The sequence below is a fragment of the Ranitomeya variabilis genome, chromosome 4 (assembly GCF_051348905.1).
Source record: "Ranitomeya variabilis isolate aRanVar5 chromosome 4, aRanVar5.hap1, whole genome shotgun sequence".
Taxonomy (NCBI): domain Eukaryota; kingdom Metazoa; phylum Chordata; class Amphibia; order Anura; family Dendrobatidae; genus Ranitomeya; species Ranitomeya variabilis.
The window spans coordinates 676,961,331-676,983,526 of record NC_135235.1 but is presented as its reverse complement, the minus strand read 5'-3'; the positions used below and the strand labels follow the sequence as shown (position 1 = coordinate 676,983,526).

The following is a 22,196-nucleotide window of genomic DNA, read 5'->3' as shown; positions in this document are numbered from 1 at the left end:
TTACTATTCTGAAGCATCGCCGACCTCCGATCATGTGACGGGGGTCGGCCGGAAGCGGCGGTTAAATGCCGATGTCTGCGTTTGACAGCGGCATTTAACTAGTTAATAGCGGCGGGTGAATCGCGATTTCACCTGCCGCTATTGCGGGCACATGTCAGCTGTTCAAAACAGCTGACATGTCCCGGCTTTGATGCGGGCTCACCGCGGAGCCCTGCATCAAAGCAGGCGATCTGACCTTGGACGTACTATCCCGTCCGAGGTCAGAAAGGGGTTAATGATGAACAAAAAAATAGGATATTCAAAGTATGGTTACCCTCACATAGCGGAAAAAGGTTACAGACCACACCCAGATTAAATGAGGATAATGAATTGACACATAGTACAAAAGAAGACAGACTCAAACAATTAAATCTATTTTTTACAGGAGAATCTTCTCCAACAGCTGATTTATTGGAACAGCTTCGTACCAATATTAATGAGGACCCATTTGCATTTTTGGTAAAATTCGAGCAGGTCTATAGAATGGTGATGGATCTTAGGCCTAATCAGGAGCCAGTATCCATGACCAGATTTTTTGTAAAAAAGTTCAAATATTTAGATCCTGCCTCAGAGCAAATGGCTAGTTCTCAGCAATCATTGCAAGAAGCAACAGTTTTTATCGACAGAGTAAGGCTACTTTCACACTAGCGTTTTTCTGCAGACGTCAAAATGCGTCGTTTTGTGAAAAAAACGCATCCTGCAAAATCTCCCGCAGGATGCGTTTTTTCCCCAAAGACTTGTATTGGCAACGCATTGCGACAGATTGTCATACGTCTTGTACGTCGTGCGACGGATGCGTCGAAATTTAGCGACACGTCGTCTGGAAAAAACTTTGATTGTAACGATTTTTGTCTCCGCCTAAAAAACGTGTCGCGACGCAACCTGCGGCATGCGTCGTTGGCTACAATGGAAGCCTATGGACGCAGGATCCGTCGAGACACGTCGTATGACGCAATGCAGCGCTGCAATACCTTTTTTTACACTGAGCATGCTCAGATTCAGGATTTTGTTGCAAATTCACCAGACACCCCCAAATCTATATAAACCTGGCCTGGGCCTTCAACTCCAAATGTGCCAGCAAGAAGAAAGAAGCAAGAAGCCTGCCTGCAAGACTCCAGGCTGCAAGACTCCAGCCAGAAAGACTTCTGCCACCAAGACTCCTGCCACACCCAGATTCCAGCCACCATAGAGCCAAGAGCCAGCCACTAAAACCATTCCAGATCACTACAGCCTTCAAACCAGTGTGAGTACTGCCATTTTTGTGTGCGTCTGTGTGCATGTGTCTGCATGTCTGTGTGTGCTTGTGCATGTGTTTGTGTCTGTATGATGTACTGAATACAGCAAGAGCTAAAAACCTGAGTATAGCTAGAGGCCTTCCATCGTCCTGAATTAGCCAGCGTCCAGATCCACCCTGAGGCCTGCCACTGTGAAGACAGCCAGCATCCAGTTCCAGTGGGAGGCCTGCCAGCATCCCAGACACTGTGATTCGGGCATTTTTTATGTGTGTATGTGTGCGTGTCTGTATGCGTCTTGTGTTTGGGTCCGCCTGTGTTCTTTTGTGCATCTGTGTGTGTTTGCAGAAGCCTGTGTGCTTTTGTGTGTGTGCATCTGTGTGTATTTGCGTACGGCTGTGTGCTTTTGTATGTATGCCTGCACCTGTGTTATGCCTGTGCCTGTGTTTTTATGCCTGCGCGCTTTTGTGCGTGTGCATGCACCTGTGTGCTTTCAGGCGTGTGTGTGTGTGTGTGTGTGTGTGTGTCTTGGTGATTGCGTGTGCATGAGTCCATGCTTTTTGGTTAATTCCCTGTTTTTTTTTAGTTTTTTTTTTTTTTTAATCTGATGTATTTAACAAGTATAGTGGTCTGTGCAGCATGTGGTTTCAATGTGTGAGCGTGTGTTTTGCGTGTGTTTTTTCTTTTTTCTCTTTAAAAAATGTTTATTTTTTATTTTTACTCTTGAAACCATTCCCAGTTGATGTTCTTGTATTTAAAATAAAGAGCATTTTAGCTCCTAATTGTGATGGTACCAAAAAAAAAGGAAATTAAAAAATAATTTAATAAAATGTTTTATAAAAATGTCCGTTGTATCATTTCACAAAGGTAAATTTAAAACTGGTGTATGTACAAATGGCCTCACATGCAATACAGAGTTGGTTGAGGGTTTTTTTTTTAATAAAGGGGAATTTTTAAAGGGATATTTTAAAATCACATATGTGGTAAATACCTTTTAACATGGTGGGTTGGCCTGTCAATTTTAATTTCTTTTTTTTTTTTTCTGGGGTGGGTGGAAATGGTTATGTGCATCGCGTGTATTTGTTTTTGGGTTTGTTTCTCCAAACTTGGTGTTGGCCTGCATGAACATTGCTCACATCATTTGAGCAGGGTGTATATTAAATCTTGAACATTACCTAGTTTGGGGGGTGGGTCTAACTAAATTCTTTATACCTAGGGACCACAGCCACCTCTGCCATACCCCAGGGACCACCCAGACGTGCACACACATCCGGATTTTTTCCTTAAGTAAGTTTTGAAGACCCTAAATCTGCCAATTCAATGTGTGTAGCAGATTACAAGTGTCTTTTTACTTACAGAGCCACCAGGGACCACAGCCACCTCTGCCATACCCCAGGGACCACCCAGACGTGCACACACATCCGGATTTTTTCCTTAAGTAAGTTTTGAAGACCCTAAATCTGCCAATTCAATGTGTGTGGCACATTACAAATGTCTTTTTACTTACAGAGCAACCAGAGACCACTGCCACAATGTCCTCTTCTGACAGCCCTTCTCCAGAGCAACAGCGTGTATCGTTAAGTTACCAAAAATGTTAAACTGTTTTTGTTTTTATACTTTACATTTATGTTAATCACTACATGCATTAATTATGTTTTAACAGGAAGCTGAAGCAGCCGAGGGCCTCTCAGAAGGGGACGAGACGGGTGGAGAGATGCAAGTAGCAGGCGCACAGAGTGTAAGCGCAGCGCCCCAGAGTCCTGGTCGTTGCAGTACTGTCGCTCCGCCACTAAGGGGAGTGATGGTACATCTGATGGCACTAAAGGAGTTCACCTGACCAGGTATCATAGTCACACACTACACTTCACACTCCGGCCACCAGGGGGAGCAAAGGGTTCTATGTATTAGGCCACTCCTCACACTCTGGTAAAACTGGGGGTTGGCTAGGAAGTTAGGGAGAAGCTGACTGGGTTTTGCCCAGGTAACATCTAGTGAGAGAAGAGCATTGCTTGGGAAGATCCAGGGGGGTCCCTGTCAGGGGTGGGATCCTGGCAGAGGCCTAGCGAAAGGACAGATCGTTACGGAGCCGCGCCTGCACTTCATTGCGGCGGCATCTTAAGAAAGGACACGAAGCGAGGTATATTGTGGAGAAGTGAGAAACGAGATCACAGCACAAAGGCGATAGAACCAGTAGGAGTCGTGTCCCAAGATCGGCAACATCCTACTGAGGCATGTAGCAGGTGGCCAGAACGCCGAGGAAGTATTAGGCTCTACGCATTACTTCAAACCAACGGCAGGGCAGTTAATTTTAGGTTGGCTGCCTCACCTTAATCACCTAATGAAGACAACGGAGGTAATTGCGGGAGAGGGGCGTCTCTAGGGTCCTTATAAAATAACTCCAGGCCTACCCCGTCATACGGGTGCGTCCTATCCGTATCATCTGGGGGACGGAGAGAAAGAACAGAAACATACACGACAGTTGTAAGGACTATCCCGTGGTGCTCAGCAGGGAAGTACTACAACACCCAGGCGCTAGTAGGTAGGCACTGATTTCCACCTGCAAAGGGAACTCTGGATGTGCCTTCGGACCGCCCGGTCTCAGCCAGCCCTGTTAGCAGTGCTCTGGATTGCGGATGCTGAAGCCTTCAGTAAAGAGGTAAAGAGACTGCAACCCTGTGTCCTCGTCATTTGCTGCGACCTACATCTGCACCTACACCTTTAAAGGGAACCTGTCACCCCCAAAATGGCTGGTGAGGTAAGCTCACCGGCATCAGGGGCTTATCTACAGCATTCTGTAATGCTGTAGATAAGCCCCCGATGTTACCTGAAAGAGGAGAAAAAGACGTTAGATTATACTCACCCAGCGGCGGTCCCGGAGCGGTCAGGTCGGATGGGTGTCTCCGGTCCGCTCCGGCGCCTCCCATCTTCATTCCATGACGTCCTCTTCGGGTCTTTACGCCGCGGCTCCGGCGCAGGCGTACTTTGTCTGCCCTGTTGAGGGCAGAGCAAAGTACTGCAGTGCACAGGCGCCGGAAAGGTCAGAGAGGCCCGGCGCCTGCGCACTGCAGTACTTTGCTCTGTCCTCAACAGCCGCGGCGTAAAGACCCAAAGAGGACAAAACAGATCTTCATACATCACTGTACACATAAAACATATGCCTACATCAAAGATAATTATTTTTCTTTTTTTTAGTCTGCTGCTGCACATTCTGGCCAACGACGTGAAGGTTCTCCCAGCTGCTCCCAGAGTTGACCGCAGGCATGCTGATACACATGTGACCCATCGGCTCTGGGAGGAAGTGTGCCAAAATCTGTTTCCGAGGTGGGAGGACCTTCAGCCAAGGCAGGAGACTAAAGAATGTAAGTATTCACTTTTCAGTGATGTTTTGAGCTGAATGGAATGTATTGTAATTAACACTTTTTTTAATTTCATTTTTGTCTTCACAGGTGACAGGGTTAGGAAGCGGTGGCGGTCACTCAGGGATCGCTTCAAGAGGGAGTTTAACCAGGAGATGCAGGCCCCGAGTGGCTCAGCAGGACGGAAAAGGACTCGCTACAAGTATGGCCGGGCCCTGTCCTTCCTCAGGGAAACCATGCTGAGTAGAACGTAAGTATTCAACAGCCCATTAAATAATCATGTTTACCTAACTTTTTTTGGTTTCAGTCAGGGCTTTTTCCTATCAATATATTAATTGTTTTGTTTTTTTTCTTTCACAGCACCGTCTGCAGCCATCGGGCGCCTGCATCTACCTTGGCGCCCTCTGGAGCGATCTCTCAGGAGTCCGCCACTGAGGGCCACGTCGGTAGACCCCACACCTCTGACCCCTCGTCTGACCCTTCCGGTACCTCTGTCCCATCCACTTCCGCCGCCGCAAGCCCTGGAGCATCACTGCAGCCTTCATTACTTGAATCTGATGCTCAACAGTTAGCGTTCCCTTTACCCCACCCCTCTGATCCTGCCACCTCTAGACCACCATTAGGTTTGTGGCGGCAGCGACAGAGGGGTCAGGAAAGGAGCTATGCTCCTGAGTTCTTACGTCTGAATGCATCCTTCCAAAGCTCTTTCAAAATTTTGGGAGAGCAAGTGACTGCTGGGTTCAACATGATGCAAACACGCATGAGTGAACACAGCAGTCGCTTGGATAGGCTGCATTCAGATGTAAGTCAATCTCCAGGCAACCTTTTTTTTCAATCCATGCTCAGGAGCATGGAAAAGCTTTCTTTTGAGCAGCAGATGCTGGTAATGAATAGCTGCCATGATGCTCTACTTAAGGTCCTGTCCGAACCCCAAACTACCCCCACACCTCCCCACACAGCCACTACAACATTACACTAAAACTTCTCTTTGAGAACAATATCCCAGGTGTGTCACATAAGAGATTTGCTCATTGGTTATTGTCATTGTCTCCCAAACAAATTGAGGTAGATTATAAGGCCAAATATGTTCTTCCTCAGTTGATGCACTATGAAGGGCAAACTCATGATTGTTTACAGTTTTTCAGGATCATAGTCCATCGCTTTTCAGACGGAAGGCAGAGGCAACAGATGAACCAATTTTTGTAGATGGTTCCAGATTTTATGCAGATGGACATTACTATTCAGGATATGCCATTTTTTATCCCAAAAGAGGACAGGTTGTAAAACACAAATTACCAAGTCATTTTTCAGCTCAAAGGGCAAAGCTAGAAGCAGTAAAAATGGTACTACAGCTGAATGAAGCTGATGATCAGTGTCCCATTGTAATCTACAGTGATAGCTCCTATGTTGTGAGATCACTGACAGATTATTTGCCAGTGTGGGAAAAAAGACGCTATGTAGATTCTTCTAATAAGACTCTTGTACATAGTGACACACTGAAAACAATTTTTAAAATAGCATCAAAAACCCCTAATGGTTTTGCTATTGTCAAAGTCCCTGCCCATAAAAAATCTGATGAATTATCTGTTGGAAATGCCACTGCAGATAGGTTAGCCAAAGAGGCAGCCCTGACAGGAGAAGAAGTGTTTCAACCTGAAACTTTTGAGCTTTTAGCAGTTCAAAGAACAGACACACATATCCCTTCTTTTGCGGAAGAACAAGAAAAAGACACATCTCTTGTTGCTTCCCGGGTTGATCCAAAACCTCCCTTTGTTTGTGAAAACGGGGTTTTGTGTCATGACTTAAACGGGGAGTTGCGTCCTGTTGTACCAAAACATCTATAGGCTGAGTTCACAAAATATAATCATGAAAGTTTGGGTCATTTGGGCCAACAGAAATTGTTAGACATTCTCAGAGAGAAATTTTACTGGGAAAAGATGGAAGAGACAGTACAAAGTATTGTCCAATCATTTCTCATTTGTGCCCAAATTAATCCAAGACCAAAAGGACAGAAACCGCCACTACTCCAAACCACACCTGCAGAAGGTCCATGGTCTACATTACAAATCGACTACATTGGTCTGTTACCATCAGGTAAAAATGGTCTCAGGTATGCATTAGTGGTAGTAGATGTTTTTTCTAAATGGGTTGAAATTTTACCTGTCAGGAAAGATGATGCTTTGTCTACAGCTAGACCATTAGTTAATCATGTCTTTTGTACTTGGGGGATCCCAAGAATGATCATCTCTGAAAGAGGAAGTCACTTTACAGGAAAAATCATGCAAGCAGTTTGTACTATTCTAGGGGTACAACAACAGTTCCATGTACCTTACCATCCACAGTCTGCTGGTATTGTGGAAAGGATGAATAGAACAATAAAATCCAGAATTGCCAAGATGTTATTAGACAAAGGCAATACTTGGGTGGATGCCGTACCTTTTGTATTGTTGAGTGTAAGAGGAACAACCTCTTCCACAACTCAGTTTACTCCTTTTGAACTTATGACAGGAAGAAAAATGCCATTGATTTTTCCACATGAACCATTTTTGTCCACACCTCAAAAAGAGGCTGTTGCAAGGTCCAAATGGTTGCAATTGTTGCAGGAAAATTTGAAAACGATTCTTCCACATGCTGCATCAAGAATGCAGAGAATAGAGCCACCATATGAATCCAAATTCAAAAAAGGGGCTCAGGTGATGATCAAAACTTTCAGGAAGAATGGACCTTGGAAAAGTAACTGGGAAGGTCCCTTTGAGATCATTGAAACCATGGGACAAGTTATGATTCTTGTGCAACGAGCATCTAATGTGGTTAAAAATACCCGCAGACAACAAAGAGTGTGGGTACATGTCGATCAATGCAAATTGTATGTTGCAAAATAATGATACTGCATTTCTTTTAGGAAGAAATATATTCCAATAAGAGCTGGAATATGAAACACCGTGTCCTTGATTGAAGGGATTCAACACCAATCCTTCAGGTGAAGACGACAGTTCTCAGGAAAAGCTACTATCTGATGGGAATCACATTTCTGCTACTTTGTACTATTTCAACTGTGATCTACGTAGAAGATATCTTGCATCGTGGAACAAACACTATTGAAGTGAATGAACCTTTCAAAAGAACTCTACATTTGAGGAAACCAAGAGGATCAAGTCTACAAAGCCTAATAGATGAAGACATACCGGACAATTCAGTAGATATTACTGGAAACATTTGCATGGGTTATGGTGTAAAATGCTGCATTAAGCTACACTTCATACATGACACTGACATAATATTACATGCTACCACAGGACCTAAGACTGGGTTTATACAGTTACAAGGAGATTATATACACAATAATAAGACAGGCACATGAGAATGTAATCCTACAGATGTGTTATACTGGAATATAGAGATAAGAGGTGAAGAAAAAGCTGTGTGCTCAGGTGATATTACAAATGATATGATCACAAAAGGGAAAATTAGAAGATTCAAAACAGATATTTGGTTAAGGACACAACTTTTTGGGAAAACTTTAGATCCTTCATTACTTTCTATTACAGAAGGAGATGAAGATTGGGTAAAAACATGGAACTTCCAGATAACTAGAGAACCATTACAAGTATCTGTAATTTTTACAGTAACAAATACTATAGTTCCAGAAGTAAGGGTTACCCCACAAGCAGTACATAGTCAAGAAAATATGTCTCCTTTGTCATTAAAATGCAACACAATGTTAGAGTTACCTTCGGAATCTCTGTTAACATGGACCAAAGATAGATTATTTTTGGGAAGTTTTGCAAGTGGTCCAACAAATGTTATACACAGAGGTCAATCCGGTAATGTGAGATGGTTGAATAAGAATTTTATTTTTTCTGTAGATAATCCATCTCCTAAGGATTCTGGACTTTACCAATGTTGCGTTTTAACGAAAAATAATTACAAACAATGTAAAGATGTAAATGTAAATGTATGGTCAGCAGTAGATAATGTATGAACACAGGCAAGGTTTCAACCATCTACTCCTTTTCAAATTAACCAATTCCAATCTAAACCTATATTACGAGATGGAGTGTTTATGACTATGATATGGACTTTTAACATGTCTAATTGGAAAATTTCTTCTAGATATCCCGAGTGTCAATCACATCTCATTAACATGAAAATGGGAATAGAACAATGGTTTGGGAAAGAACGCCAGCACAAGTTAGAAGTAAGAGGGGAGTGTTAGAAGGTATTTGGGGGGATTAGGAACAGTGGGAAGTCTAGTTAACACTATGAACATACATACACTTAAATCAGATCTGGAAAATATTGGGTATATTGGAGGTAAAGGGGTAAAGATTCAGAAAAGTTTGAATCAAGTCCTTGAAAAGATGGTTTTGAACACTGCTGCTGTATTGGGGTCTTCTGTATCACATCTACAAGATGCTACTTTGGCTTTAATAGAAAGTGAACAGGAATCTCAAGTGGCCAAAACATGTCTAGAAATTCAGATTGAATATTTCACCAATCTGAAAATGACTGCACATGCATTGCAAAGTGGAATTACACCTTTAGGATTAATGAGAAATTTGCCTACAGAATATAATTTTGCATTAAATCATACAGATTTATGGGTAAATAAGTGGTTAGGATGTGAACAGAACATTTGTATAGGAACATCACTGATTCCAGTGTCGGGAAGAGAAGAAACCCTGGTTCCTATAACTGTTCTGGGAATTCCTGTTAGTCATACACAATTGCTATATTATCAATTACAGAACACAGATTTTGCATTTGATGGCACAAACACTGAACAATTAGACATTTCCTCATGCTTACATTTTGTTTCTAAGGTAATAATAATAATAATTTTTATTTATATAGCGCCAACATATTCCGCAGCGCTTTACAAATTATAGAGGGGTCTTGTACAGACAATAGACATTACAGCATAACAGAAATCACAGTTCAAAACAGATACCAGGAGGAATGAGGGCCCTGCTCGCAAGCTTACAACCTATGAGGAAAAGGGGAGACACGAGAGGTGGATGGTAACAATTGCTTTAGTTATTTGGACCAGCCATAGTGTAAGGCTCGGGTGTTCATGAAAAGCTGCATGAACCAGTTAACTGCCTAAGTGTGTAGCAGTACAGACACAGAGGGCTATTAACTGCATAAAGTGTATGAGAACATGATGCGAGGAACCTGATTATGTTTTTTTTTATTTTATTTTTTTTTAATAGGCCACACAGGGATAGTTAGGTTAATGCGTTGAGGCGGTAGGCCAATCTGAACAAATGAGTTTTTAGGGCACGCTTAAAACTGTGGGGATTGAGGATTAATCGTATTAACCTGGGTAGTGCATTCCAAAGAATCGGCGCAGCACATGTAAAGTCTTGGGGATGGGAGTGGGAGGTTCTGATTATTGAGGATGCTAACCTGAGGTCATTAGCGGAGGGCACGGGTAGGGTGGTAGACTGAGACCAGAGAGGAGATGTAGGGTGGTGCTGAGCCATGGAGTGCTTTGTGGATGAGGGTAGTAGTTTTGTACTGGATTCTGGAGTGGATGGGTAGCCAGTGTAATGACTGGCACAAGGTAGAGGCATCGGTGTAACGGTTGGTGAGGAATATGATCCTGGCTGCAGCATTCAGGACAGATTGGAGCGGGGAGAGTTTGGTAAGAGGGAGGCCGATTAGTAGAGAGTTACAATAGTCCAGATGAGAATGAATAAGTGAAACAGTAAGAGTTTTTGCAGAGTCGAAAGTAAGAAAAGGGCGAATTCTAGAAATGTTTTTGAGATGCAGATAAGAAGAGGTAATGTGTCTACCTGGACAGGGTAATGTCATTCATCCTGCATGTTTCCATAATCATACCTCATGTCATGCCAGAGTTTAGAATGTACACACGATACATGACTTGGTGACACCAGTAAGCGCTAATAAGATTTGTTTCCAAGTTATGTCAGAAAAAGAAGTTTCTGCATTCTTTTCATCTTGTGCACATGCTGAAAATCTGACAATAGGTTTATATTGTATTGAGGGAAATGTGAAAACTCTCTCAAAGAAGGAAGGAAGTATTAATATTACGTTAATAGGTTCAAGAAATCTAAAAATCCTTCCAATACAGTTCAATTTGTCCCAAATCAATAATTTTCCTTGGGATATGTGGACAAATGAGATAAGGAAAGACAAGGGTTTGTTAAATTTGTTAACAAAACAATTAAAAGAAGCTGAAATTGTATTCAGACATGAGCAAGGTAATTTAAATGATATTGAACATGAATGGACGAGTATGTCAGGCTCATCTTGGTGGAGAAATGTAGGAAAATCAGTAACTAGTTGGTCACAGTCTTCAGCGAAAATGGCAGCAGGAAATGTATTATCTAATCCGATTGTTATTATATTTATTATAGTTTTGTTGTGTATAATATATCAAATAGTTATGTGTAAAATTAAGAATATTTACAAAAAGATAAAGACAGAAATGAAAAAGGAAGATGACATTTTAAGAGAAATGTTAAAAAGAAAAACATAACTCTCTGATTTTATTTTATTTTAAAGAACCAGAAACAACAAGGATCCCTAAAATATAACTTTTAATAAATAAAGCTAAAATCTATTTGTTCCAAATTTGAAAACATTGGTGTATAAATATATATCAATATTAACACAGGAGTGCACACGATGTGGACTATCAGACCCTGTCAGGTGCCCTAATACTGGTCCCTACCTGACAGCCGAGGTTGGCACCCTAAGTTTCAGCGGTAGGCGCCCCCCCTCCTCAACGGCTGGCCCTGATAGCCCTATACACACCCTGTATCCCTAAAAAAAAAAAAAAAAAAAGGCTCAGTGTATTCAATACCCAAAAATGAAAAAAATATATAAAAAAAATCAAAAAAATGAAGAAAATAAAAATGAAAAATTCAAAAAAACACAGCAAAAAAACTAAATTTGTTATTTGGCCCAAAGAACACACCTAATGGGGAATAGTAGGAAAATATACTAACTCATTGGGTAGAAACAGAGTACCAATGTCTCGTTTATCCAAAATATACAATAACAAAAGGGCCACTCCAACTGATTCACATAATATTCAAATCAGCCCTGTGGTCACATATATCCAACGTTTCAACTAGACAAATGACCCCTTGGTATATGGATACTCCTAATGGAGTGGTGACCCCAAAAGTAAAAATAACAATAGCAAAGCATCCCAAAAGGGGCCCCAGAGCATAATGTCAGACACAGCCATATAAATAACACTCCTTTTTAGTAACTTACTCTCATGACTCCCGCGGGGGGAAACGCCTCGGGCATAATTAGGGAGGACATCCCCGTTGGAGACCCTTTGAGCTACATGGCTGAACAAATACCCACAGCGCCTGAAATTGTATCATCGGGATGCATATGAGTAGAAACGCTGTTCATATCATGAGATTGAGTTACTAAAATGGGGGCGCCTACCGCTGAAACTTAGGGTGCCAACCTCCGCTGTCAGGTAGGGCCAGTATTAGGGCACCTGACAGGGTCTGATAGTCCCCATCGTGTACACTCCTGTGTTAATATTGATATATATTTATACACCAATGTTTTCAAATTTGGAACAAATAGATTTTAGCTTTATTTATTAAAAGTTATTAAAGTTAGGGATCCTTGTTGTTTCTGGTTCTTTGTTCTGGTCTAGGATCCTAATTGGAAATTGTTTTGGTGGTTTAGTGTTAATTTTATTTTAGTCTTCAAAATTCAGATGACATTCCAGTCAGATGTTGATACAAGGTTTTCAGAATAAAGAATGAATGTGATACGAATGGTGAGAGAAAGATTTTAGGATTGATTATATTTCTCAAATCATAATCAGGGGGGAATGTAAAATCTTAATAATAATAATAATAATAATAATAATAATAATAAAAATATTAAAGATTACTTAACGTATATACAGAGTTCAATTAATGAGCAGAAGTTCTAGGTAGTGTGTGACTGAGCTATTCTGAGGATCTTGGCTTGCATCTGTTCTCTGTATGTCAAAGTTAGAGGACACTTGTCAAAATGAGGCTATAAGTAGATGACTAATGTTACTTGTAACAAACACAAGCAATATATATTTAGGTAATATGGAATGAGGTAATGTACAGAACCAATATGCATATTCTGCAAGCTACTAGGTGCTGATAATATGGTACAAGCTATGAATATAGCGGTAGATCACCATATGTGGTTATAAGGTAGGAAAATAGTAACCAATGTAAGCCTATGGGTCAAAAGAGTTTATAAGGAAAGACCCAGCTCCAGTTCGGGCAGATCTCTCATTTCTTGAGACTTTCCACATGGACCACGTCATACCTCAAGACCATATGTAAGACCTATGTTTGATTTCTTTCTTATAATCTAATCTAACACTTAATTTGTGTGCTATGAACTTATGAATTTACTTTTTCTTCATTTTTGGACATTAAACAAGATTTGTTTTATCCACACAATTCAATTTTGCTTTCCTTTTCTATTTTCACCGTATTATTACTTCACAAAGTAAGGAAGAGTTATTTTTTATAACAAAATCTCAGACATATCCAGAGTCCTCGCCTCTCCAATTATGTCCATCTGATATTCCCATAAATAAAAATGGTGTACTATGACGTCATCAGAATCTCTCACCTCTCCAGTAAGCCGGAAGAGGATCTCTGTGGTGAGTTGTAAGAGCCTTTCCACCATTTTGTACTTGTCCATGTCCATGTTTGATGGGTAAATCAGAAAAGTTCTCTAAATATAGAAGATCTCCACTGAGAAGATCCAAAATTGTAGGAACCTGAATATGAAGATGAGCCATTATAACATCATAAAGAATCCCATATAATAATACAACTTCTGGAGATAATAAAGGGAAACATATAAGGAAATGTTATATTTATGAATGACTTAAATCCAGCTACATTCACTAAAAAGATCTGTCCCCAGAATGACTCCATAACATGTACAGCTCATCCAGCAGATTGCAGCCCCTCATACATGTATAGCACCGGCCCACTGGGACGGATCCACATTTCCAGACTTGGAAAACTGATCCAGGAATGGGGGAAGGGAGGATTTATATACTAGGAGGTGGGTGGTAAAATACTGTGGGGGCAACTTGTAGTATCTTGCTTGGTGGGGGGGATGGTACTGGGGGATATTATACTTTGTGTGGGGGTCAGAATGGGGCCCAGTACTATGAGGACTAGAGAAGAGCGAATAGCTTCGGATGAGTCCTTATCTGAATACCTATAGTCGTTACCGAATAGCTGCATCGGGAACCTGGATACCAGGAGCGCTCCCGATAATCAGCTGTTCAGCACCGCAGCTGTATGTGTTATAACTTTCACATAGTCGTGACACAGGCAACTGCGGCTCCAAACAGCTGACTATCGGGAGCGCTACTGGTACCCAGGTTCCCAATGCATTTATTCGGTAACCGCTATAGCTGTTCGGATAAGGACTTATCTGAAGCTATTCACTCATCCCTAATGAGGACATACGTTTCCTCCCTTCCTGATTACAGAAAATAGAACGAAAACATAATGATTCTTATAAAGTAGCAACAAAAACACCAAAAGAGTCTCAGTGCTCCCCGCCCCCCACACTCAGTAATGGGGAATCTCCAGCACCTACCTCCACCTGCAGAGCCGCACTCCACATATATGGCTGCTCTGTGCGCACAGGACCTGTGATGAGGTCACAGGAGGGGAGGAGTCAGGGGTCACATGATCAGGGGCCTCAGTGAATGATATCTGTAGTGCAGACCCTACATGGAAACTTCTCCTCAGTCAGTGACATTCCCGCCATTATTCCCCCTCACTACTGGCACAATTACCCCGCGCCGCCTTTTCTACACAGTGTTATGTGTGGAATGTAACGTGTGATTTCTCTGGAGACAAATAGACCCCACACATGAAGGAATCACCAGTTACCGGACGTCTACTATATGGCGATATATGATTGTGCTATCGACTTCATGGGAGGTTGGCCTTGAGAGACTATATTCAGAGTCTAGCTAAGGCTCACCTCTCCAGTCACAGTGAGGGGTTTTAGTTAAAGAAAAGGATGGAGGATTGTGTCCGTGCTTGGATTTTAGAGAGATTAATAAAATCATGGTTCACAATTCCTATCCTTTACCCCTTATACCTGACCTGTTTAACAAATTATCTAGAGCTAAATAGTTTTCCAAACTTGACTTGAGGGGGGCACATAACCTTGTACATGCACGTTAGGGTGTCGAATGGAAGGGCACACTCAATACACCGAGGGTAATTTTGAAAATTTGGCAATGCTATTTGGGTTACCTATGCTCCGGCAGTCTTTCAAAATTTCTCCGTTGGGTAAATTACCTGGATGACATATTGATTTACTCATGTACTCTGGAGGAGCATCGTGATCATGTCAGACAGGTTCTCCAGGGTGTATGTGACAAACATTTATTTCAAGGACAACATCTACAAGGAGTTTGTATGTCTCTCTGTGTTTGCATAGGTTTCCTCCGGTTTAATTTGACATTCTAAAAACATTCTGATAGGGAATATACAGCGGGGGAAAAAGTACTCAACCACCAATTGTGCAAGTTCTCCCACTTAAAAAGATGAGAGAGACCTGGAATTGACATCATAGGTGGACCACAACCGTGAGAGACAAAATGAGAAAACAAATCCAGAAAGTCACCTTGTCTGATTTGGTAAGATTTATTTGGCAAATTATGGTGGAAAATAAGTATTTGGTCACCTAAAAACATGCAAGTGCAGCGCCCCAGAGTACTGGTCGTGCAGTATTGTCGCTCCGCCGCTAAGGGGAGTGATGGTGCGTCTGATTGTACTAAAAGTGTTCACCTGACCAGGTATCACAGTCACACATTACACTTCACACTCCGGCCACCAGGGGGAGCAAAAGGTTCTATGTATTAGGCCACTCCTCACACTCTGGTAAAACTGGGGGTTGGATAGGAAGTTAGGAAGTAGCTGACTGGGTCTTGCCCAGGTAACATCTAGTGAGAGAGCGTTGCTTGGGAAGACTCAGGGGGTCCCTGTCAGGGGTGGGATCCTGACAGTGGCCTAGCAAGAGACAGATCATTACGGAGCCGCACCTGCACTTCATTGCGGTGGCATCCTAAGGAAGGACAAGAAGCGAAGGATATTGTGGAGAAGTGAGAAACGAGATCACAGCACTAAGGAGATAATACCGGGAGGAGTCGTGCCCTTAGATCGAGGCAACATCCTTCTGAGGCACGTAGCCGGTGGCCGGAACACCGAGGGAGTACTGGCTCTACGCACTACTCCGAATCACGGCAGGGCAGTTGACTTTAGGTTGGCTGTCTCACCTTTTCACCTAAGCAGACAACGGAGGCAATTGTGGGGGAGGGGCATCTCTAGGGTCCCTATAAAATAACTCCAGGCCTACCCCATCATACGGGTGCGTCCTAGCCATACCAACTGGGGGACGGAGAGAGAACATCAGAAACAGATACGAGAGTTGTGAGGACTATCCCGTGGTGCTCAGCAGGGAGGTACTACAACACACTGGCGCAAGTAGGAAGGCTACTGATTTCCACCTGCAAAGGGAACTCTGGATGTGCCTTCGGACTGGCCGGTCTCAGCCAGCCCTGTTAGCAGTGCTCTGGATAGTGGATGCTGAAGTCTACAGTAAAAGGTAAAGAGACTGCAACCCTGTGTCTTCGTTATTCATCGCGCCTTGCACCACTCACCATCACCTTTAATTGGACGCCCCTTAGCAGGGCCACGGACCGGGTGTAGCCACCGTGACATCCCCAGGACCAAGACAGAGAGACCCGGTACCGGGTACCCCATTGCCCTGCATCTGGGGGCGCTCCACAAGATTTCTGGCTCTCACAGACCTGTAACTTCTTTAAGAGGCTCCTCTGCCCTCCACTCATTACCTGTAGTAATGGCACCTGTTTGAACTTGTTATCAGTATAAAAGAAACCAGTCCACAACCTCAAACAGTCACACTCCAAACTCCACTATGGTGAATACCAAAGAGCTGTTAAGGGACACCAGAAACAAAATTGTAGCCCTGCACCAGGTTGGGAAGACTGAATCTGCAATAGGCAGGCAGCTTGGTATGATGAAATCAACTGTGGGAGCAATAATAAGAAAATGCAAGACATACAAGACTACTGATAATCTCCCTCGATCTTGGGCTCCACGCAAGATCTCAAGATCTATTGAATGACCTTCATAGAGCTGGGACCATTGTAACAAAGGTTACCATCAGTAACACACTACGCCGCCAGGGACTCGGATCCTGCAGTACCAGACTTGTCCCCCTGCTTAAGCCAGTACATGTTCGGGCCCGTCTGAAGTTTGCTAGAGCATTTGAATTATCCAGAAGAGTATTGGGAGAAACAAAACTTGTTGTGTTTCGATGAGACAGAATGCTGAGTTGCATCCAAAGAACACCATACCTACTGTGAAGCATAGTGGTGGCAACATCATGCTTTGGGGCTGTTTCTCTGCAAAGGGACCAGGACGACACATCCGTGTACATGAAAGAATGAATGGGGCCATGTATCATGAGATTTTGAGTGTAAATCTCCTTCCATCAGCAAGGGCACTGAAGATGAAACGTGGATGAGTCTTTCAGCATGATAATGATCCCAAGCACACCACCAGGGCAACAAGGGAGTGGCTTCGTAAGAAGCATATAAAGGTCCTGGAGTGGCCTAGCCAATCTCCAGATCTCAGACCCATAGAAAATGTTTGGAGGGAGTTGAAAGTCCATGTTGCCCAGCGACAGGACCAAAACATCACTGCTCTAGAGAAGATCTGCGTGGAGGAATGGGCCAACATACCACCAACAGTGTGTGTCAACCTTGTGAAGACTTACAGAAAATGTTTGACCTCTGTCATTGCCAACAAAGGATATAGAACAAAATATTGAGATTAACTTTTGTTAATGACCAAATACTTATTTTCCACCATAATTTGCCAAATAAATCTTGCCAAATCAGACAATGTGATTTTCTGGATTTGTTTTCTCATTTTGACTCTCATAGTTGTGGCTTACCTATGATGTCAATTACAAGGCTCTCTCATCTTTTTAAAAGGGGGAACTTGCACAATTGGTGGCTGACTAAATACTTTTTCCCCCACTGTATATTGTGAGCCCAATTGGGGACCGCAATAATAATATATGTAATGTGCTGTGAAATATGATATCATTATGTAAGCAAAGCATAATAAATAAATATGTAATGTCAATTTGCGGTCCATTTCTTACATTAGGTTTCTGCATTGGGGTTTGGGATATACCCTGTTAAAATCCAAGCATTTCTTCACTGGGTTTAGCCAAGTAACATCATAGTGTTACAGAAATTCCTTGGCTTTGCAAATTTTTTTCGTAAGTTGATTAAGAACTTTTTGATCATAGCCAAGCCTTTATCTGACATGACTAAGAAACAATTTAGTAACAATTTTTTTTTCTTGGTCACCTGAGGCGGTAAATGCTTTTTTTGCTCTCAACAGTTTTCTCGAAGTCTCCTGTTTCAGCCAGCCAAGGTTGATCTGCCTTCTTTGTCAAGGTAGACGCTTCCGCTATTGGGATGCAAGCTGGTCTTTCATTTTTTCCCAGAAGTTCTCTCAAGCAGAGTCTGACTATGATAAACAGGTGCTTCTCATAAAACTAGAATATAATAAAAAATTTACCATATTTTTCGCTTTATAATATGCACTTTTATGATCCCCAAAATTAGGGGAATATGGGGGTTCATCTTATAAACCGAACACTGTTCTTAATGATGCTGGTAGTGTTGTGGTGGTGGTGCGGCTGTCCTGCGGTATGCAGTGGTGGTACAGCAGCGAGCGGTGGTCCTGCAGTGGGGGATGGTGGTGAACGGTGGTCCTGTGGTGGTGGTACCGCGGCGAGCGGGGGCGGCATATGGCAGCCACAATTCTTTTTCCGGGGTCCAAGATCTCAATGCGCGCCTGCCTCTATGGGATGTCTCCAGGAAAATGGCCGCAGATACGGCGCAGATGGAGCTCTCGGCCCAGCCTCGATGATGTCATCGCTGGTCAATGATGCTGCTCATTCACCAGTGGTTTTCAGCTGGGAGGGTCGCATCTTGGTACCTTCGAAGTTGAAAATTGTTTATTCCCCAGCCATAGAGGCGTGGGACAGAACAATGGACAGGTATAGTATATTGCTGTTTTTTATTTTACTTTTATTACAGGAGAATGAGGACTTCGCTGGAATTAGATGTTTAATTAAAAATGAAAAAACTGTGTTTAGTCTTGTTTTAAACTAAAGGACTTTATTCTTGCTGTCTTTATTTACTATACAACTATAGGATTAGTAATGGATAGGTGTTTTATAGACGCCTGTCCATTACTAAGCCGTTGGCTTGATGTCACCTTAGGATACAAAGGATACTTGCCACTGCTACATGGCAAGTGGGAAGAGCTGGGCAAAGCACCAGAATTGGCACATCTAATAGATGTGGGTTTTCTGGGCAGCTGAGAGCTGCTATTTTTAGGCTGAGGGGCCAATATCCCTGGCCCCTTACCAGCCTGAGAATACCAGCCCCCAGCTGTCTACTTTAGCAAGGCTGGTTGTCAAAAATTGGGGGGACCCCACACCATTTTTTAAAATTATTTATGTAAATAATTAAAAAAACAACATGAGTACCCCTCTATTCTTGATAACCAACCTTGCTGAAGCTGAAAGCTGAGGGTTGCAGCCCGCAGCTATGAATTTTGCCTGACTGGTTATAGAAAGCAGGGGTGGATTAAGGGTAGCCAGGGCCCCGGGCTTTTCAGACACTGTGGGCCCCCCGGTCATATGACGGGGTCATGTGATGGGGTCACATGACCCCTCTGTATATAGTATACAGTGTATAGTGTCAGTGTATAGGTAACACCGACTCACCAGTGATGTCTCTAGGTGAAGTCCTTCATCTTTCATCCAGCACAGACCGCCATCACTTCATCCAGCCAGGACTCGTCTCTGCAGGAAATAACACAGTTATCTCGAGCTCCACTTGCGGAACACATTACTTACTTTTTCCCCAACTTCTGCATTACACCACATGAAGAAAAAGAGGCAACATAGTGTCACACTCTGCACAGTAACAGGACTGCCCCCCCCCCATTTAAAACAGTGTCCTCAAAAAATAAAATAAATACATCACTGCAGTAATAATATCCCTTAATTAGCCCCTATGGTAATAATAATATGCCACATCCTGGCCCCGTGTATCTCATTCCTGGCTCCAGCCAAATGTTCTCCCATCCTGCCCTCATGAGTATCCATTCTGCCCCATATGATCTTCCCATCCTACCCCATCAGTCTCCATCATATCCATCCTGCCCCATGATCCTGCACAATCTGTTTCCAATCCTGCCCCATGTCTTTTATTCTGTCCCGTGTCTCCAATCATGCCCCGTATCTACACTCTGTCCATGTCTCCAATCCTGCCCCATCTGTCTCCAGTCCTGCCCCAGTGTGTCCAGCATCTCTGCCCAAGTGTCCAGCATCTCTGCCCCCAATGTCCAGCATCTCTGCCCCCAATGTGTCCAGCATCTCTGCCTCCAGTGTCCAGCATCTCTGACCCCAGTGTCCAGCATCTCTGCCCCCAGTGTCCAGCATCCTGCCCCCAGTGTGTCCAGCATCTCTGCCCCTAGTGTCCAGCATCTCTGCCCCAGTATGTCCACAGCATCTCTGCCCCCAGTGTCCAGCATCTCTGCCCCAGTGTCCAGCATCTCTGCCCCCAATGTGTCCAGCATCCTGCCCTCAGTGTGTCCAGCATCCTGCCCCCAGTGTGTCCAGCATTCTGCTCCCAGCGTCTCCAGCATTCTGCCCCCAGTGTGTCCAGCATATTACCCCCAGTGTGTCCAGCATTCTGCCCCAGTGTGTCCAGCATATTGCCCCAGTGTCTCCAGCATATTGCCCCCAGTGTGTCCAGCATATTGCCCTCAGTGTGTCCAGCATCCTGCCCCGTGTCTCCAGCATATTGCTCCCAGTGTCTCCAGCATTCTGCCCCCAGTGTCTCCAGCATATTGCCCCCAGTGTGTCCAGCATATTGCCCCCAGTGTGCCCAGCATCCTGCCCCCAGTGTGTCCAACATATTGCCCCCAGTGTGTCCAGCATATTGCCCCCAGTGTGTCCAGCATTCTGGCCCAGGCCCCCGGATTGCCGTTCGCAATAAAAAAAAAAAAAAAAACAAGTTCTCACCTGTCTGCGCTCCTTCTGCGAAGCTCCCTCCAGCAGCACGCACTCGCCGGCGACTGAGAATGACATCAGACGCCAGCGACATGTGCGCTGCGGCTGACATCAGCTGCCAGCCTCCGATTGGCGCGTGCCCGCACGTCAATAGAGTTAAATTGCCACAGCGCCGGTGGGGCCCGGTGAGCAGATGAGATGGGGCCCGATGCGGGCCCCCTCTGCCCACCGGGCCAATACACCAGTCAGGGCAGTAATGCCCTGATGGCGGCGGTCAATCTGAGCGGTTGCCCAGGGCCCCCCCACACTGCTAGGCCCTGGGCTACCGCCCAGATTGACCTCATTATAATCCGCCACTGATAGAAAGTACGGGGGAACCCATCCTAGATTTTTCATTCATTTATTTAGTTATATCGCAGACAAAGGGTGAGAAATGCCCCTATCATCCGCTCCTGCTGTCACTGTTATTAGCGGCAGCAGGTGTAGGTTGATGGGAGTAATAGTCCAAAAATCCCCCACCTGCTGTCATTGTTCTGACTTGAATATAATGCTCATCATTCTCCTCTGCTAGCACCAATCGCCGGCAGAGCAGTGGAGAATGATGAGAGCAGTCTTCAGCACCCGGCGCGGGGGAACGGCGCTTACTGTAGCGCTTTTTCCCCGGCGCTGGTGCGTGTCACACGGATGGCATCCAAGTGTGTTCTCCGTGTGCATGTGTGCGGGACATTTTGTCACCCGTGCTGAAGGTAAAAAAAGGACATGTTTACTTGTGTGGCAACGGTCGGTGGAAACAAACAGACATATTCACATACACATTCATTTGAATGGGTCTACGTGTGTCAGTGTCTCCGGTACATGTGAAAACTGTTACCACACATACTGGAGACACTAACGTGTGAAAGAGGCCTAAAGCTGAGGAGAGAGAGAAGAGCGATTCTCCTCCTCCCCTGCAGGGATGGATAGTGATTGGTGGAGGGAACTGTTGCTGAGCTGCCTCCACCAATCATATATACGTCCCTGCACACTATTTAATGTTGCAACTACGGTACTCACAAGTCTGAGATCCTTTTAGGAAAGGTGAGCAAATGACCTCCATCATCCTTCACAATATACTGCATCAATGGGTATATTCTGAAGGATGATGGGGGATTCTAGCTGTTCTGCCCATTTATGAGCAGCAAAGATAAATATTCATAGTGTAGTACCAGTTACAACCCTTAGAGGTCATTAGTTACCCATTTATCCTGTTTCTGTATACATTAGTATTCCTCCTTTAAGAAGTAGTGTGTTCTGGTTAGAACCGTCCCTCAGCTCCCCAAGGAGAAAGAGATATGTAGACATTTTTTCCAGGCTTTCTTAATAATACACACGTGTTCCTGGCTCTCACTCCCTACAATCACTC

The 22,196-nt window shown here is 43.8% G+C and overlaps 1 protein-coding gene across 2 annotated transcripts in view; it reads right to left on the bottom strand.

The window, feature by feature from the left end:
* LOC143766323 (oocyte zinc finger protein XlCOF8.4-like) overlaps positions 1–22,196 on the bottom strand; it is an 80,410-nt gene that overhangs the window by 5,981 nt on the left and 52,233 nt on the right. Inside the window, exons 1-2 of one of the 2 annotated variants that reach the window (XM_077253912.1) lie at positions 14,243–14,275; positions 13,253–13,403 (exon numbers count right to left, since the gene is read on the bottom strand). In XM_077253912.1, the coding sequence (XP_077110027.1) occupies positions 13,253–13,330 (78 nt within the window). In that variant the 5' untranslated portion in view covers positions 13,331–13,403; positions 14,243–14,275. Of the gene's footprint in view, positions 1–13,252; positions 13,404–14,242; positions 14,276–22,196 lie in introns of those variants that run through there. The other variant, XM_077253911.1, reaches the window with a different exon arrangement.